At 37.9% G+C, this 20,896-nt stretch overlaps 1 protein-coding gene across 2 annotated transcripts in view; it reads left to right on the top strand.

The window, feature by feature from the left end:
* The window catches only part of ca16b (carbonic anhydrase XVI b), a 143,179-nt gene that overhangs the window by 55,329 nt on the left and 66,954 nt on the right, over positions 1–20,896 (top strand). For both annotated transcript variants that reach the window (XM_084735435.1, XM_084735426.1), the window contains exon 3: positions 18,068–18,247. In XM_084735435.1, coding sequence (XP_084591561.1) covers positions 18,068–18,247 — 180 coding nt within the window. The remainder of the gene's footprint in view (positions 1–18,067; positions 18,248–20,896) is intronic.

Raw genomic sequence — 20,896 nt, 5'->3', positions numbered from 1 at the left:
ATGTTGCAGGGCTGTGGCTAATATCAGATTTTCTGCCATGGACCATGTTGGACTAATGAGGCACTATTTAGGGACAGTCGAGAGAAATTGTGTAGATGTTCAGCCTCATTTGAAGCCAAATAAATAACCAGAGTAGTAGGTTGCATGTTGGACATTATGTTGTTTTATATAAAACTTTCTCAGCACAAGCTCAGCTGGTTTTGTTGTGTGATCTGCGGAGTCCAAGATTTGATATGACTTTCAGTTTTAAGGTCACAATTCTATTCAGTTTTTCAATTTTATATATTTGTTTAAGCACTAATAGCTCAGCCACTGTTTGATCAAGTCTTGTTTTTTTTCAGAGTTCAACAAATGATGTTTTATGCTCTGACAGCTGTCATTTACATTTTCAAATTCTCCTTTAAGAAGTCATCTATATGGTATCAAGTGTGATATAACTAGGGCTGCACCTAACAGCATATCAATTATTTTATCAATTAATCTAATGTTTTTTTTAATTATTAAATTATATAAAAATTAATTTACCTAAAATACATATCAAAAACTTGTCTCATTAATGTTTCAATATTTTATTCAATCAAAATCCTGAAAAACAGACACATAAAACACAGTAGAATAATGATAGTAGCGGCATATTTAAAAATTTGTCTAATTTCTACCCTGTTTAATAGACTACATGTCAGATGCCTGATCAGAGGACACTGTACCTCAAATCAAAAGGTGCTGTGATGTATATTAATTTAATCAGTAATCACTGTCAGCCCTTCACTGAACTGGACAAGCAGTAGTTTGACTTAAAACCTAAACTAATTATGACATGGAGTTATTTCATCTCTGGAGTCATATGCAGGTAAGATGATCTCTGGCAGTGTATATGCATCAGTGTAGGCCAAAGAAAATACTTTTCATCGTTTTTCTGATGACTGAAATGAATTGCAGACGGTCTAACTATTTATAGCCATTTCTGTCTCATACGTCGCTGGTAAAGTGAACAGAAAGTACAGAAAGGCAGAATAACACCATTAGATGACACATGGTGTAAAGTTAACAGCAGCGGTGCAGACATGCACACTTGTAACACTGGGATGAAGAAACCTAAAGTCCATTTAAAGTGACTTCTGACAGAAACATGTTCCAGGTGTTGATAATCCTTATATATATCATGTTTGGGTGCTGACAGAAAGTAACCAGGACCATGCTGCTGCAGCTGCAGGAGGAGGACAGGTCGCTCTGCGCTTCATTTCCAGCACTCGTCTGGAACAGTTGTCCTGCTGTGATAAGTCATGTCCAGTCTGTGGAGCTAAAGAGAGTCAAACTGTTGTGTCTTTATCTAAAATACTCCCACACTTTGGATGAAATTAGCCGTTTTCTACCATTGATTTTGATTATATATAAAATGTATATGTAATTGTACTTAAAAGACATGCTGGTACTCTGGCTGTATTTATATACTTATATTTACACAGTTTTTCTATCTATCATTTATTTCTGTCAAAACAAATTCTGTTGAGAGGCCTAATCCTAGCCCTTGTCTCACATCTCCCAAAACAAATATAGGCCTGTACCTCTTTTTCATTACTATTTTGAGCCAACACATCTTTTTTCAAATATTTTTTCTTTCATAAGGAATGTTCTTTTACATTACCAAAACAGTGGAAAGAGATAGTATTATGTTTTGAATGGAGTAGTCCTTATCATTTTTGCTATAATATTGGCTCAATACCGTCACCATAAAAAACAAACAGAAAAAAAGTACTATATTATTAATTTTAGGTCATATCGCCCACCCCTGCCGTATAGTCATTGATTTACTTCTTTCCGGCTTGGTAAAGAATATTTTGACTAAGTAAATGTCACTTGTTACTTCTTTCTTTGGATAAAAATCTACTTTTGAGCTTCCTCTCATTACAGGAACTATGCCAAAGACGCTGCTTGGTTGAATTATGAAAAGTGTTGCTCAGTGGTTTTTAAGTGATGGGAGTTTTTACTATGCCAGCAAATTCTCTGTTTGTCCCAGGTGTAGACCATATTTAAAGTTCCCTTCTATTTCTTCCATTTTGTTGTCCCCTCTCAGAAAAACTCCTGTAATTTCACCGATCTTCAAAAATCAACATTAACCTCTCTTTTGTTTGGTAGTCAGGCAAAGCCTCCAGACTAGATTGTTTAGCTTGAGCCACACACCACACTATCTTCTCCCTGCAAACTGGCAAGCCAACAGCTGCTCATTTCAATTGGTGTTTGTGTGCCCGCCGGTGGCTGTCAGTTAGTGTCAGTAAGTCTAACATATCACAGTAAGATAATGGTACTCTACAAGACATCAGAATTCAAAGTACCTATCCGGCTGGGTTGTCTTGACTTTTTGTCGTCTTTTTTTGTCCTCTTGTAGTAATGATTATGTTGTCATGAAGACATCTGAAGAATTTAAAAAGCTTTGGCATAAAAAAATCTTTTGCAGTGCTTCTTTTTTTTTTTTTTTTTTTGGTAATTAACTGGAATCAATGTTGGAAACATGGTGTAGTGTATAGTATGCCAGGGTAATAAGGGTCAAACCTCTATTTTTAAGTTTCTGTCTCACTCTAGGCAAGGTTCTGTATGAACAGGCTTTTTTTGAGCCTCTTCCCACCGTAACTCCATAATATGGCCTCATCACATTCGAGGTTATGATTATTAACTTCTCTGGAGATAAGACGTTTAACCTCCACTTCTCTCTTTAGAACATTTGGCTTCAGTCCTGCTAATTGGTCATTAGATTGCCATGAAATGCTTGAGAGGAACTGCTGGAAGTAGGAAAGATTATTTTCTTGATGCTGGTTGGCTCTATCGGCTCTGTTGAGATCACCGCTCTGTGTGATCCTTTCTGTTTGAGTCATGGGAGCTCGCCTGAAAAGCAGCCTGGTTTTTTTGTGGAGAGCAAAGCTTTTGACAAAAGTTGAGTTAGATCCAAAGCACCCTGCGTCTAATGTAGTGGCAGAAAGTGTTTGTGCTTGAAGATTGCTGCTGTACAAGAAATTAATTTGGCCTACAACCTCCATGGCAGGCAGACAACAGCACACTACACTCTTAGAAATAAGGGTCCCATAAGGCTTCTTCCTGAAGGGCTGAGATACCCAGAGCCTTTTGCTTGATAAGAACATTTTTTGTGAAGAAAGGGTTTAGCAAGGGTTCCTTGTACCCTATTGTAAAATGGTTCTCAGTCAAAAACCCGTAGGTGAGGTCTAGATCAAACCCTTGAAATATAAAAGGTTTGTAGTTAGCATCTCCTGAAGGTGTATCAGATAGAATGCTAGGAATATAAAAAAGGTTCTCGGTAGATCCCATGGGTGTTTTCTAGGTAAACCCCTAGTATATAAAAAGGTTTTCAGCAGAACCCCCCTGGTGGCTTCAAGATTAAAACCTTGGAATATAAAAGGGCTCTCGGTAGAACCCCATTGGTGTTTTCTAGGTAAACCCCTAGTATATAAAAAGGTTTTCAGCAGAACCCCCCTGGTGACTTCAAGATTAAAACCTTGGAATATAAAAGGGCTCTCGGTAGAACCCCCTTGGTGTGTTCTAGATAAAAACCCCTGGGATATAAAAAGGCTCTAGGTGAAATCCCCTTAGCATGTCCTAGATGAAACCCTTGGAATAAAAACAGGTTCTCTGTAGAACCTCTTGGGTGTGGTCTAGATAAAACCCTTGAAATATTAAAAGGTTCTCACAGGAACCTCCCAGATGTGTTCATGCTAAAACCTTTGGAATATAAAAAGGTTGCTGGTAGAACCCCTTGATGGGTTCTAGCTGAAACCTTTGCAGTGTAAAAGGGTTCTCTGTAGAATCACTTGGGTGCATTCTAGATAAAACCCCTGGAATAAAAAAAGGTTCTTGGTAGAACCCCCTGGGTGAGTTCTTATTAGCACCCTTAGAAGGTGAAACTGTTCTGGATAGAACCCCCAGAGAGGGTTCTATAATGGAACCATTACACCATAGAAGGGTTTTCTGTAGAAATCTCATTTGGGGGTTCTGGGTGACACCTTTCACAGATGGCTCTAGAGATAACCCTGTGTTATATATTTTATATCTTTGTGCATCCTTTCAAGGGGAACTTTTATAAAGGTTTCTACCAGTAACCAAAAAGAGTTCTCCTATGGGGACAAGCAGAAGAATGCTTTCTGGTTCTGGCTCGCATCTTTATTTCTATGAGTGTCTAGCTTTTGGATGAATCTGCTCGAAGCATAGTGGTGGTGGCTGTGGTTGTAGGAGATGATAGATGAATGCAGATCTTCCACAGTAATAAAGCAGATTAATATCTCAGTGAAGTACCACTTCAGACCACCCCGGGAAACCGTCTGAGGCCCGGAAATCTGGCTCATAAGTTCAGAATCATTTAACAAAACTTGTGTCTTATCATATCAGTCATCGGTAAAATCTAAAGCAACTGGCTCGCTGTTATATAAAAACCAATTTGAACTTATGTAACATGGGTCAGTAAGTGACCCACAGCATCAGCGAAAAGGAGTGCAACTTCAGAATGACTCCTGCAGAGTTTCATTTTGATGGTTGAGAGATAGCAGAGGATTATTGATGATCCATTGGATCTGATGATTCATTGGATCTTGTCTGCTTTTTCTGTCACTTTGGCTTTGGCATTACACTTCGGGTGGAAGTAGTTATCTTATCTGAGCCTCCCTCCAGCTATCTCCCAAAACAGCTAGACCTTTAATCACCTGTCACAGTTGGTGTCCGCAGTAACTCTAAGGAAGCTGTTACTGTAGCGGCTCTGGACAGGATGATGGAAAGTTAAAATTATAGGGCTTGCATTTATCATACATTAGAGTGTTGTGGAGGGTCTACAAGGGGGGGGGGGGGGTATGGTAAAAGGATATGATCTGTAAAGTTGTGGCACAAATAAATTAATGTGTCCCATAATATGGTTTATTCCTTTTCATTTTTCCCCCCCAAGTAAAATCTTAAACTTTCTTTTGGTTATCAGCAGGCTTGGAATCCCATCATTTTTCGGGCAAGGCCACTTGGCCTTCGGTGTTGTCAGTGTTTTTTTGAGGGCGCAAAAGCCAAATGCCAGAGTAGCAAGGCCATTAGATAAAAGAATGATTTTAAGTCCATGGAAATAATTTAATGAATTTAACTTAAGGGTTAAGGTTGATTTTATTTTAATTTACTCTTTTCCTGATTTGTTAAGGATAAGTAGAGGGACAGTGGAAGTCAGTCAGAGGTAAGTCTACAGGATAACATAATAAACAGTGTGTCATATACAGTAGAATTTGTTAGCATCTTAAAATAATGAGAAACTCTTAAAATAGTCATATAATACTGAGAAAGTTTCTCATTATTTTGAGATTAAAAGTCATTATTTTGAGATACAGATTTGAGATTCTGTTTGTCACTGTTAACAGAGACTCCAGTGTGCAGAGGAACATTATGCTCAAAGAAAATTTATATCACGTTGACACTTCTGTTCAGAACCGCATGCTTCCTTTCTTGTGCTCATCCGGGGCTCTTTGTCTCTGTTTTGAGTTTCCATCACACACAAATAGCGTGATTTTCTAGCAGTTTATACCAGGCTTGAAATCTAATCCACCACTAGTTATGTGCACAGCCTTTCATTTGATGTTGACAATCAGAATCTGAACTAAACAAACTGGTGTCTAAAAAGCCGTAGTGGCAGGAAACCTTTTTCCTCCTCTCCTCTCTCCGGGGGAAAAAACAGTGAAAAGAGCTGGGGCAGGGCGGGCGGGGCATCCAGCCCACCGTGGCTGCAGGGCAGATAATTTTTTAGGGGCTTAAGGCCTTTGTGGCTGCTGTGAAATTCCTGCATTGGTTATCAGTAAAGCTGTAAAAATGATAATTTTCAGCAAAAAAGTGTGACAACTATACTTAATCAAATTACTTTAACCTGTTTAGTCAACAACAACAACAACAACAACAACAACTTAATACTTCAGTTTAATATCCGGCACCAGTTTTAGTCATTAACTAACAGGCATGCAGATTCTACTGCCTGAACAACAACATGTGGAGGCAGATACATTGGTCCAGATGTGAGAGCAGCTATGCCTCAACAGCTTGATCTGTCACACAGCTTCTTACATCCCTCCCCTGACTGATTCAAAGATTCATGCGCTGTAGGAAAACAATTATGCCTTGGGCACACAGTAAAGTATAATACTGGGGTTGCCTGGTGAGTAATAATAAAAAGTAATATAGTGCAATATGTTTATGAAAAATGAGAGCAGATTGTAGGTGGGCATGCATATGAATATACTTAGGATAATTACAGTATATGCTGTTATGTGTACAGGTATTAAACCTCTACTTCAATTGTCTTTTGCAAAAAAACAAACAAAGCTAAATCGAATCTATAATTGAAAAAAAAAAAAAAACAACAACTAATAAATCATTTTAGAATGACTAGAGGGCAAAATGTAACTACTGTCTAGTTATATAACTATATGTCTTGCCAGACTTATAATTACTAATCCTTCCTTGTCTCTTCTACTCTTGATCCTAATTCATTATTTGCATCTAATCATTATGTTTATTATCCATTAATCTGCTGATCATTTTCTTGATAAATCTTTTGGTCTGTTGAACATCAGCAAACAGTGAAAAATGCCCAACACAATATCCTATAGCACAACGTGACATCAGTGATTGTCGTTTTCTGTCAGATGTAGAGTCCAAAACACCAAAATAATGTAAAACATGGACTGGAGTTCGGTAGACCTGACAACATGGCTCGATGACGCACTGGAGCCACGCGTATCGTAACACTATACAAGCTGGAGTGTATTAACATTTAGCATCAGCAATGCAAGTGGTTAGAAGGCTGGTTCTTTTAAGTCACCTGGTTCATTTTGTTCACCTGCCAGAAGCCGAGACTGCACTTTCACGTGATAATGATGAGGCCTTTGCATCGAAAACATACATTTACAGAAAACATATCAAGATATAAAATTACCCACATCATGATAGATGATTTTGTCCATATTGCATAGCCCTACCTTGTTGCTAATTATCTTTTAGGGAAAGTTAGTGAATTGTCTTAATGACATTTGATTATAAGCTCTTACTTTGAAGAAACATGGCCGTCCTGCTTGTTGGGGTTGAAAAATCTTCCTCCCGTTCTCAGCTGACTAAATATTGTCATTTTTTTTAACTTTCTCAGGCATAATTCTTGTTGTTGCTCAAGTCTCTCTACAATAAAATGAAGGAATGCCAAGAGATTATTTTTGGTGTGCTTACTTCCTCTACCTCTATGTTCACGACAGAAATGACAGGGTCAAATAAAGGCACCTTTAATTTAGTCAAGTGTAACTGAAAACTCACTCATGCATCACCCTGTATGTCCCCCACAGTGACCCCAGATGCCTTTTATCATTCTTGCAAACTGCACTGATATATCGAATACCTGCTCCTTTAGATCTCCTCTGAGAAGTGGATGTTGGACAATGTTGAGGAAAAACCTTTTAAAGCACAGAAGCAGCCTCTGCAATTATTTTTTCTCATTTTATAATTCCTGGATAAAAATTATTCACTGTTCTTCATTGCATATTCCCTCGCTTGTCTTTGAAGCCTACTGACGCCCACTGAGGGCATTATGGTTTTTACCGTCATGGTTCAGTGATAATTGAGGCGTCTTATGCAGACTGGCCAGTAAAGGAATCTGACAAGAAACTCCTTTGAAAGTACAGTTCCCTATGAATACAAGATCATACACACAGACACACACGCATAGACACAAGGCTAATTGTTGCAATTGATGACTCACTTTCATAAACATCCTTTCATTTACCTGAAAGCTTCCGCTGTTTGTCTCTGTAAGACTTCTGTGCGCATATTGAAACTTCTCAGAGGCAATTTTTACTAATAAAAATATATTTCACTCTGTGAACTGTACAATAATGACAGCAAAAAGACACTGTCCTTTGTTGAACTATTGTTTAGTCACATTTCACTCTGGTGTAGCATTTTGTAGTTTTGGCAGCATGACCTCATTTAGACTCGGAACAGTCAGTCACCAAAATTGGCTGCCCCAATTTTGCCAGGATGATTTTCCTCACTTTGATTGTAGTTGCATGCAGTTAGACCGTTAGACTGAGCCCCACTCTAGTATTAGTGAATCCAAGAAATTCTGCAACCATGGGTAATGAATTTGCAAATCACAGCCATCCCTGGTTGCTTGTTATACCCGCTGCAGTTGGGAGACTGTATATTTATCGTTAAATGCTCACAATCTGCATCGTTCGGTAGAGGCTGCTCTGTTCTTCACACAGTTGATACAGCTGTGCACTGAGCTCTCTCCCTTTGCTTCATCACATCCAAGCCATTAGGTCACAGAGCTGCCAGGAAGCATGTAAAGAGATCTGTAGGACACAGAGGCAGTGGAACGAAGTGATGCTGGAGGAAGGGACGAAGTCTGTTGGTTTGTTTTGTGCAAAAAGGCTCTGGTGTTGCAGTTTACAGCGGATAGGACTGAAATATGCTCATGCTGTGAGGGTATATGGTCCCATGGAATTGCCAATGTTCAGAGTTCATTTTTAGCATAGTAACCAGGAATGTTCTCCACATATACAGTAAAGACACTTTATACTGTGCAAAATTCAAATTAGATTAGTCTATACTGGCATGAATAGGTGTAATATGTGTCTGTAGTATGTATGTAGTAAAAAGGTAAAATAAATGTACAAATTGCATGACTCTATAGATATAGATATAAATATAGTTATTCAAGGTCACCACTTTAGTCCAGACTGAAATATCTCAACAACTATTGGATGGATTGACTTGTGGTCAAAGTTTCTTTTTAAGGTCAGTGTCAATCTGGTACAAGTTCAGCGTGTAAGATTTGTGTGGATTTGTTGGCAGAATATGGCACAGATTAATATAATAATATAATGTTTTGTTTATATCTAAAGAGGGGTGGGCTCTCTTCAAAGGAGGCCACAATGTTGCGCCACCCAGAACCAGACACCTAACACTGGTTCTAGGGCCCCTTTGGGTTTTTTGTGAGTTTCAAGGCCACCATAGGTTTTCAACATGAGCAGCAACAAACATGAGCAGTCTAATGATCATACAGATTGTAAACAAGCTGCAGGGATTACTAGATTAGCTGACATTTAACTCTGACTAAACTGATCGTGCCAGTAGTGTTCCTAATAATCTCATTGCACAGGAAGATCCAGAGTACGTACAGCTACATACGAAACGTCTTATTGATTGCTTTTCTTTTCTTTTCTTTTCTTTTAATTTTTTTTTTTTTCATTTTCAACCTGTGTGGTAATCTGACTACTTCCACTTGTTGCCAGTGGGCCTATTTTCAGTTGTGTTGCAGTGCTCCAACATCTCAGATATTTCTTTTGACACTAGAACAGCCTAGGTGTTTATATGTGCAGTAACTGTTGAATTTAAAAATACAATGCTGCAGGTACCTGACTTTTCCTAAAAGTGTCTGTATCTTCATTTAAAATGTTTTTGCACATAGATTACACAAGAGGCAAAGAAAATTAATTTTTACTTATTTCAGCCGTAGGCGGTCATATTGACCACATGGAGATTATATAGACTGAGCTGAATAAAGGTTAGGATTTTTGTCCTCAGAGGACAATATTTCATTAAAGAAATAAACTATTATTAACAATAATAATACTAAATAAATAAACAAATACATATAAATAGCGACTCTTTCCTAAAATACTGCTTTTTCTGTGGTGCTGGAATTTTAAATCTGAAGCCTGCAGTGCACCACAGAGACTTTTCTATTGAAGCTTTAATGCGTTTTGGCCTTAATGTTAAATTGAGCAGGTCAATATGCTCATTTGTGCCTGATGGGTTTGTCATATTATTATTTGAGCATATTTTTTTATGCCAAATGCAGAGTCTTTGAGTGTTTCTGGACATATTTGTCATTGTTTTTGGTTAATGTATTTGATGTAATAAAGTTACATTTGAATTACACTTTAAACACTTGAAAAATATCCCTTTTAATGTACATTTTGAACAAATAAAAAATATGTGATTAATTTGCAGTTAACTACAGACAGTCATGCGATTAATCGTGATTAAATATTTTAATCAGTTGACAGAACTATTATAAATACATTTAACTGTTTCATGCTCCGAGTAATTCTATAATTAATGTAAAATTTGATTCAGATCACTGATGGTTCTCATCCCCCCAAAAAATACTGCTCTGAATTTACTGTTTTCTGTCATTTTAGTTTATTACACGCGATGGATGTATATTCATAAATACATAAATAAATTTGACATTTGAAATTTGGTGTTATTTCATTTTTAACAAGATAAATTAACACGATAAATGCATTAATCCCATTGTCTCATATTTATAATGAGAGGTAAATGAGTTTGGAAATCAAAGGTCAAAATGACCGTTTAGGGCCATTCCAGTAGTTCAAGAAATTAACACTAGAAGTTCCAGAATTCCACAAGTCTCTGATTTAACAAAAAATGTTGGAGCCCTTCTTAATGTTACTGGCTAATACAAGAGAAGAGATCTGTCATTAGCTGGTCAATCAGTTGACTGATGACAGACTTAGTTGACTGTTCTGGCCTGTCCCCTCATTGTACAAGCCCTGAGCTCATCAGTTGTCTAACCTGGACATTCGATACTCCCCAGTGCTGCAATGCCTGTGTCTCCACCATCTGGAGTGTTATCAGCATATTGAAACTGACACCAGCAACGTTGTTCAAAATGTTATCCTATGCTTGTGCGTTCACTGACAGCATTCTGCAGCATACACAAGGTTTGATCTGACTCCATATAGACAACAACTGCTGTGACCCTCCTCAGCGCTCCTGACACTGTTCCTTATTTCTGTTGGCCGTGTTTTGTTGTCACTGCCACTCATACATATGGACTGATCAGCGTAGATTTTTTTTTTTTTGCAAGTGCGAGTGTGCCAATTCTGGGAGGGCTGCCAGGCGGCATACAGCATGGATGCTTTCTCTCCGGGGGACAAAACGGAAATGACAAGGCAATCGCCATTCTGTCAGCATTGCCATGGTAGCACAGGCACGGCTGTTTATCCCAAGGTTAATGGGATGACGCCTGGAACTGAAAGTGCCAGATTGAGAGAAACATGTGCCTGTTTTACTTAAAACAAGTAGATAGCAGAGAGTGGTGTCACATCACACAGAAGTGAGCCCAGAACAGGTCAGATTAACAAACAGTTTACACATTATAAGTAACACTTGTCTTAGCAAAGATCATAAATTACTAAATGGAGACATTATTGAATCTCTAGAAAATTGTGATGGGATAGATGTCATTCAGCCTGTGCTGCCGTCAGTCCAAACACCTTAAAGGGATAGTTCTGATTATTTGAAGTGGGGTTGTTTGAAGTAATTTGCGATAGTGTAGTCAGAACAGTAGATGGACGTCAGCACACCCCCAGTTTGGGGAAGCCGAGAGAAGCTAAGCAATGAACTACTGTGGACAGGGCAACAAAAGGTATTTTAGCCACTTGAAAAGGTCCACCTAGAAAAAACAGTATCAGTTTAAGTGTAAGCTATACAAAGAATATTTTCACTACTTTACTTTGCTGTCGGATAGCTTTTTCCAATGGCAAACTGCTGTTATGTAAGCCAAATAATTATCTCTCCAAAGCAACCAAACTCCTTCAGGAAAAAACAGTACTTTTACCTTGCAGAAGACAAGAGTTGCTGGATTTTGCAAAATAACCCAGAGTCTGGAGATATCTTTGAATATTTCAGACTATGACCTATATATGTACAATCCTCCATTTTGAAATCCGTGTTGGATACTCTCCAATCATGGCATTGTAAAATGTCACATCTAAAGTATATTTTACCTGTGGATTGGGGACACTTTGACACCATCAGATAGAGTTAAGACATTTTTACATTATGACTGATTTCCTATTTTGCATGTCACACACATGCTTCTATGATAAAGAGAGATGATATGCCACAGATTTGGTCATATTCTAGCCAAATATTTCAACATATTTCAATAAATGACATGAGTGCATATTCAGATATTTCATTTACTGTGTATGCAACATTAGATGTCTCTGGACTCAATATGAGGCAAATGTTTGCAAGAATCTAAAAAGGCTATCTCCGGATCCGAGGGTATTTTGCACAGTTTGTGTTATCATGTATTGTAAATCTAAACTAACCTTATAAAACACAGAAGTAAAACAATAACACAAACAAACTTACTGTTTGTGCAGCGATAGTTCAGCAACTCTCGTGTTCTGCAAGATAAAGTTATTGTTTTTCCTTGGGGAGTCTGGTTGGTGTGGAGAGAGCGGTATTTGGCTTATATAATGGTGGTTTCCTGCCAGAAAAGGCTGTCTCACAGCAAGGCAAAGTAGTGAAAAATTCAAAATAGTGTACACTATAATGAATATTGATTTTGGCTTTGCTGACCCTGTCCTAAGCAGTACATTGCTTAGCGTCCGTGCTGGTGCTCCTCTTCTTCTTCTCCAAACTGGGGGAGTGCTGACCTCCATCACCTGTTCTGAATACACTGGCTATTGTAGTTCCTCACACACCCCCACTCCAAATAATGTGGACTCTACCTTTAAAAGATGATATTCCTGAACTGATAAGAACCAATGAAAACCGTCTGTAGTGTAGTGTGTTATACTGATGTGTTCGACTCATGGCTGTACTTCTGCTGCTGCTACATGTGTTGAATTAGTGTGTAAACAGCTATTGTTCTGTATAGGATACACGCACTGCAAGTGACACATTGTTTGAATGAAGGACACCACGCTACACAAATGAGCCACGTTTCATTCATTCATCTGTTGTAATTAGAAGTTGTCACTTCCTTCTGAAAACAGCTGACGTGGGCCCCAGTGTGCGGTCCAGATACACCTCCGATTCCCAAGTTAAATTTCTTTAAAAGTAACTGTCTTTTATAGATGTTAGAAAAAAACATAACACAAACAACAGCAAAGATATATAATGCAGCCCACCATGAGAACATGACAAGCTTAAGCCTCAAAAATAAAATAATCGCACCTCACTTTCACAGTCTCAACAAATATAGAACATTACAAGCGTCACAGACATAAGATTTGTTCCAGGGCTATTATATTGTTTTGTATTACACCCTTTATGTGTTGAAGATGATGTGAGAGAAATCATTGGATCAGCTTATTATCTTTGGGTCAAAACAGATGTAAAGAAATAAAAAAGATTTTCCCACATTCTACAGCAGGATTGTGACTAATCTGTTCTTTATTTTATGCTAACATACAATACTGCATAGGGATGTCACAATACCAGAAATGTAGTAGTCAATACCAGTGAATTTCTATGATTCTCAATACCCAGTTTGGTCCCACAGTAAACAACAATAATAAAATTCAGCCATTATTATTTTTCTTTGCCACCAGAATTAAAAGTATTCTGAGCTTTTGGGGACAAAAGATTGAAGGGGATACTTACACTGATGGAAATCACTGTCAGGTGAACGTGATTTCTGCTGCTAAACTTTGAATTTAAGTTGATCTCAGAGTGTAAGACATACCTTAAATTTACTGAAATGGTGACAGACTTGATGCTTATGTTACTTTGTATATTTTGATGAAAGATGACAGAGACTGAACAGTAAGTAGTCAGGACAGTAGCCTTATATTACAAGCTATTTTCGCATTATTTTAGCATAAACACTGAAAACATCTTGGACCTTAGTTGGCTGCACAGGAACGCAAGCTGTCTCACATAAAAATAATGGTAATGTGTACTTCAGGATAACAAGGACAATGCTTTAGATATGTTGTTAATGTAATGTTAACATGGATTAAAACTCACCATCTAGATGTCTGTTTTTGAGGTGTTTTGTGGAGTTGAGGCGGAGCCGTTACTACAGCTACTTGTCACTGTCTTACACGTGTTGCTGTTGTTGTTCCTCACTGCCAGTTGGCATCGTTTTTCTTCCTTTGGCATTTTATAGCAGACTACAACAGTTGTAGGCGTATATGTTGCCCCTGTCAGCTTCAGAAGAATTGAATCCCCGGTATCCATGGACAGCAAGAAAACATGCACTGTCACATTTTTGAATTTTTGCTTTGTATCAACTTGGTACTGAAATATCGGTCATTGTGACCTCCCTAATACCATACAATCACATCTGTGAGCTACAGCCTGCTACCACTGGGCATTAAGCAGTGACTAGGGCTGCATCAAATGCCTAGCTCATAGTCATTCATATAGGTGCTGTGGAATTGGAGAAAGTTTTTCTTTTATTGTTGAAACCTACAATTGGTCTAGAAATTAAAATATGTATATTTCTAATATTTATAACCATGACTACTGGTATCTACTTTACCAGCCTGATAATGAGGTAGAATTACCATTTTATTCCACCTTATTCAGTCTTTTGAATCGCTGAACGAATCAAAGTTGAGTGCGATGATTCAGAGATCTTGAACCTGGCTGTGTGTAACTGCCATGGAGGACCTGAGTTTCTTGTGCAACAATGCCACAACAGCAGATAAATTCTGCTAAATATTGTTATACTCCTGGAAGGTGAGCTGAAACATCAGAGTAACTCACCCATCTTTGCCCATCATGAGTATATAAAACTCTCCGTATGCTGCATGAATTACTTGATAGCACCTATAAAGATTTTCATTAGAATAAATGTGTCGTGCAGCCCAGTGTGTGAGAGCTGTTCTCTCAGAGCCATATGCTGAATGTAGTTGCAAATGTGGCGTGTAATGTTTTAGATAAATCATTCTACAACATTTTAAAACATGTACTTATTTTTAATTTGTTCACCTCAGCCTGATAGAATGGCAAGGCTGCAGTAGGAAAGGCTTAACCACTAGGATTATAGTCATTCTGATGGATGGCAATGAGACAGATTAATCGACTGCTGTGCAACCCTCACTTATCTGATTTTAGCGCTGCTCCTCCCTTTCTCTTCTTGAAAGGCAGAATTATCTCTCTAGCAGTAAATGGGATGTAATGTGTGTTTTAATGGAAAATTAGCAAAAGATTACACTTTTCTCTAGTTACACTTTGAATAAAAGGGACCTGGGAAACATTTTAGTGGGTTCACTACACTTTGCTTTTTATGCCATGTGTTTCTGATGTGATTAACTGTTGACATGTTTGTCTCTTTGATGATAGGCCTACATTTTGTATATACCAACCAACAATCTTGGCCTCTTTCTTGTCTACCTTCCTTTCATGTCCTGAGACAACATCTAATCTGTCCCTGCGCAGCTTACCTATGGAATTTGTTGTTGTTATGTGATATGTCAGTCACGTTTTGTGAAGCCCTATATATATCTCAGTAACATCTGAAAAAGGTTTTTGTAGTTTGCCACAATTCACTCAAGAGGAGCAAGAAGAAAAGCAAGAAAATGAGGGTTGAAATTGCCCACTGGAGAACCAGAATAGTTCTCAGTGTTTTTTATTGTTGGTAGCCCACATAGCACACTTTGTCGGTCAGGGGAATGGTAAATGTTCAAAGCAACTGGAGGCATTGTACTTCAGACAGCTCTGCCAAAGAGAATATATATATTTTCTTCAAACACAAATGGGATGGGAGTAAGTTGTAACCAATTGTACAACTGCCTCAAGTGTGCACTACTTTATCAACAATATTTCCCCAAACTGTATAAATATACAGCAAACCCTACACTGTTACAGTCTGAGCTTCAATGTTTGTCCTAGAAATGATGAGAGACGTACTCTGAAACTTAATACAACTCTGCGGGTGCAGAGCTTGGCTCACAAGCGCCATCACATTCACAGCACATATTGCAGCCTGACCAACACTGGATTTTTGAGGGTTATACTATTTATTAATCTTTTCTTAAGGTAAAAAGCTGGTTATCTGTTAATGATGTTATGCAGCTGCCCACCACTAGCAGGGAATGCAGCTCCGGCAGACGACAACCCCTGTTTCCCTGTGCTAATGCCCAGATGTTGTAAGCAGAAAAGTGGAACAAAGCAGGCTGTGTCAGAATAAACTGGCAGATAATCACTTGACAGGAGCAATGTGTAACTACCTTCACAGGCATGTGGATGATAGGAAACAAGCTGCTGGTGCTGGTACTGCTGAAGGTAGCCATACCAAATGACATTGTTTAGTACCTGTAGACGTGGTGTTTCTGCTTGGTCTAAAAAACATATTTAGTGAGTTGTTGTCATGTTTTGTATGATAATGTGCAATTTTCAGAATCCAATTTGGTAAATGAAGAATTTGATTAACGGCTTCAAATGGCTCTTGTTGGCTCAGTTTTGATTGTTTAGTGCACAGGGGTGTCACAGTTATCCAAATCCATTATTCAGTTTGGTTTTCAATTGTAGGGTCATGGTTTTTATGGTCCCACATATCTTTTAGCACTATGCTGTTGTTAAACTATTGAGTCTTGAGTTGTACATCAACAGATCGTTGGTTTTATGCCTGGCCTCGCTAACAGCATTACAGGAAGTCATTTACCTCGGTGTTCATTTTAAAACATTGCTTTATAGCGCTTTAACTTTTTCGATCAAAGTATTGCTTTATAGTGCTTTAACTTTTTCGATCAAAGTATTGTTTTACAGAGTTAATTGAATCTAACTGAGCCTCAAACAGTTTTCATGTTGATGGCAAAATTGTCAGCAAGCACAAATCAAATTAAATAATACAAAAATACTAGATAACTATATTTTTCTACATAAAAACTTAACAGAAATGTTATACACAGTTCACATTACATTTGAATTTGGTAGATAATCGCTCCATTTATATAAATCCCTTCTTTGTATTTATGATTGGCATGCAGCTTTCTTTTGCCTTATAGTAACAGTGGTGTAGAAAATGGGGTATAAAATATTGGAGTTGTACTGGGACAGACTTTTTGGTAATTCTGAAGCCATGACTGACAAATTTATTCCTGCTTGCTAATGCATTCATTAATTTGAAATGCAACTAAAATCCATTCCAACATTAACGTGCAATCCAGACCTTCACCAGTCTGTAATCTTGCAGGTGGTGTTGAGAAGATGGTTGATTTTATTCAAGTCTTTGGACAAAACCTGAAACATTTCCAAGGGATTGAAAGTGTTTGGTTCACTCTTTTTTTTCCCCCAACCTAGTAGTGACATATTCACTGAAGATGAATGAAATGATTCCTGTTTGTGTGTCTGCACACCCCACACTGTGTTTATGGTTGTTGTGGTAAAACACTGGATATTTCAAATTAATCCTGAGATGCGCTGTCTTTTTCGAGGGACTGGAGCACTGTGTCTCTGGCTGCAAAGTGTTTATTCATAGCAAGACATAAAGCCACCCTTGATCCAGGGTGTTTTAGTAAGAGGACTTCTCATATCATTTTCATGAGCCAGTAGCAAAGTTGCCCTATATCTGTAGGGAATGGGATCATGAATATTGTGTTAACCCAGAAAAGTTAAAATCCATGCATGCTTCCTTGTTCCCCTGATCCCTCAGCTTTTGTTGTTGCATTGGCCCATTGTACCCGAGAAGAGATCAAGGAGACCCCTGTCGGTAGTGGATTATTCCTTTGTAGAAGCGCCACTGTAGGGGATAGAGGATTAAAAGAGCAGACAGTGGATGGGGATTCTACAGGAAGTTCGTTTGCAGCACACACTGCACATGAATTGCTAAAGTGGCGTATTTCTATTGACTGGCCTATTTGGTGTAATGTTTGTTTTTTAAACATATCTGAGCCATTACCCACATTAACTCTCTACCCATTCTTGTTTCAGTACGTGTAGCACTGTAGGGATGTGCCTCATTTGGATATTTATATCGTGTAAGGACAATTAACGCTGGAATTGCCTGTAGCCCGATGATGAATTTTCATTGTGTTTACATGTTTTCCCAGCTGTTGGATGGTTTAGAGGGCACTGCAGCTGAATGAGTATGAAAGAATCATTGTCCTCTTTCTCTCAATATCCGTTAAAGGCATATTGAAACCTGGCTGCTGCTGTAGCAGTAATATTGTCACAGTGTTTCTAATTTTGTGTGTATTGTAGCCACTATTCTTAGACAAAGGAGATTTCTGGGGGACTAGTTTACATTTTTCATAAGCTCTTGTTTCTTCTGTTCCTGCAGGAAGCCATGGACCTCGAGGCTGGGCAGCCTCATACCCAGAATGTGCAGCGCTGAACCAATCACCTGTGGACATAGCAGATGAACAAGCTTTGCTTTCGGAGGAGTACCAGGAGTTGGTGCTTGAGAAGTTCAATGCCGAGTCCTCCAACCAGACCACCATGAAGAACACGGGAAAGACAGGTCTGCATCACCAAATCTGTGGTGGACTGCTTCAGTCCCTAAATCACATTTAAACACTACTAGCATGATGATATCAAAAAATAATATTAAAGTCCAGAAGAAACTGCATTTTCAGAGTATCTAGTAGAGGATGCACTGATGCACTTTTTTCAGTTATGATCTGTTTCCCATATCTGAATTTGGATATTTGACAATACCAATACTACACCAATACCAGCGCTCTTTTTTTTCTTTAGTAGTGTTAGTAGCTGTGAGACTACATGAGGCTGAAACTGAGTTTCAGTTTAGTGGTGAAACATTCTGTCAGTTGAGTTTGATGCACATTCAGTCAGACTAAACAAGTTTTCCATAAGGTGTAAACTCTGTGTAATGCATCCTTCAGATTTCAATTTGTGACACTCACATGTGCAGCTGAGAGACTGTGCTCATTTGCATCATTTCCCATGATGCATTGCTGAGAGTTTAAGTTATTTGCATTTTGGATCATAAATTAGCTGTTTATTTTTTCTTATTGTTTGTAATGTATTTTTTCAGAATGCAGTGGTTTATGTTGTTAATTGGAATTTTTGAGAATACATGTTAAAAGGACACCTCAACTATCAATATGAGCTGCTGCTAGTATAGTATTTACATGTAGAAAACGTGACTGGTTGTGGAACTTAGATCGCAATGCAAGTTCGTTACCTGATGAATGACTTACAATAATATTGGGCCCCGATACAGATATTGGATCGATCAGTCCTGTCTGATATCCTGATGTATGTACGAATGAAACAGGATCAACACGCAGGACACAACATTGAGAAGAAAATTAGATTTTAATGTTGAATAGTGGGCGTGTCATAACCTGACTTACTGTCAGCTGTTGCTGGGTGGCTACCTCATAAATCTTAGCTCTATGTCACTAAATGATGAAAGTTATTGATGGGTGGCTGTCACGATGCTATTGGTTGGAATAACTGACTGTTAATAAAGATGATTGCTTCACCTCCACTCCCTCCCACTGTACAAAACTGAAGCCAAAATATCCCGATACAAGCAGTACCATCTTGTGCTGGTGACTCCATTTGGAGCCAATTGCAAGCATTATTTTATTGGAGCATTTAATAATTAATTTAAACCAAACACATCAGAGAAATAAACACTTGAACATACATCAGCATAAGAAATACTAGATAGAATTATAGAAACCATCTTTGAGAAAGAATTCATTTGACATCTACTTTGACTTGGTAGTCATGTCACATCTGCTTACATGGAGGCAGCAGGATTTCTGACCAAGATTGCAGCCAGCCATTGAATTTCCAGAAAGGTTTGCCATTACTAACATTATTACCACTATATATACTGACAATGTAATATAAAAATATATATTCAGTGATGAAAGATGTTGTCCATATCACCCACTTCTAGTATAGGATATTGAATTTGGAAAGATATTAAATTGTGAATCTTTAGATCAGACTACATGTATACTGTGTACTTCCTAGGTTCAACACAGAACTGTAAACATGCCCACTTTATAGATATAAAATACTTTAAATGGTAAATTTCAAAGCTGCAATGATTCAGTAAAGCATATCACAATCACACATAATAGCATGAGTCTGTTCTGATTCCTGTTAGTCTGTCCCTTGTTTTAGTAATTCATCTATTATTGCCTTCATTGTACTGCTCCCCGCTCTCCTCCATCTCTCACCATCCTCTTTGTGTCAGCCTGCGTGCCTTTTTAACAGGAACATTTTGAAGCTTACTTGATTAACTGCTACTTCAAACCACTGCCACTTTTTTTTTTTCAATCAGATAATCCGTGGACCATTGGTGTGAAAACCCTGACCTTAATTGATCTCCTCTGCTTTTGGCACTGTTTCTCTCAGAGAGTAGTTTCATCTTTTGCGTTTGATCATAATGAGAGTTGTTAGCCTCCATGACAACCAAGGCCATTGGGACAGCCGAGTGATGCTGCGGGCTGCTTATTTACAAAGATGGAAATAACACGGCTGGCTGTAATTTTGGGCACAAACAGTACAGAGGGAATTTTAGATGGCTAAGCACTGTGGAAATCAGGAAAATGGAACAATATTACCACAAAATGTTATTACGCAAACGCTATTTAGAAGAGGTCAGCTTAATATTTAGAAAATTCACCTCGCATTATTGTGAAATTGATTTAATATTAGTTTTTCATTACTACTACCCTTCTGAAATGACCATGACATGATAGAATTAACTGCTCATTGAAATAACATTTTTTATTAAATAATAAATATTAAATTACTAAGATGAAATGTACTCCAGAATATGTGTGGTTTTTAAACATTTAACAAATTTATGAATAACGATTAAAGATGATAAATTAAAAATAAATTTTAAATTGGTGGATAAATTTTCCTCAACTTTAATTTTCAAAGTTGCTTTTGACTGGTTTTGTCACTTGTGTGAATTGTGGATGAATTGGTTTCGTAGTCTTCATTTTTTTAAGACGGTATTAGTTGTTGATCCTAACAGAAATTCGTCCTTCATGTTCTTGGGTAACAGTTTTAAAAGTTTTGAATATGCTGCATTGTTCTCCAAATGAATCTTTGGCCTTCGGAGTCATCTTTTGTTTTCTGCATCACGACGTGTTGCATCCTTGATATCTTGTATTTA

Source organism: Lutjanus erythropterus, chromosome 2 (genome assembly GCF_056507025.1).
Source record: "Lutjanus erythropterus isolate fLutEry1 chromosome 2, fLutEry1.hap2, whole genome shotgun sequence".
NCBI lineage: Eukaryota > Metazoa > Chordata > Actinopteri > Lutjaniformes > Lutjanidae > Lutjanus > Lutjanus erythropterus.
This window is presented reverse-complemented; position numbering and strand designations above follow the sequence as displayed.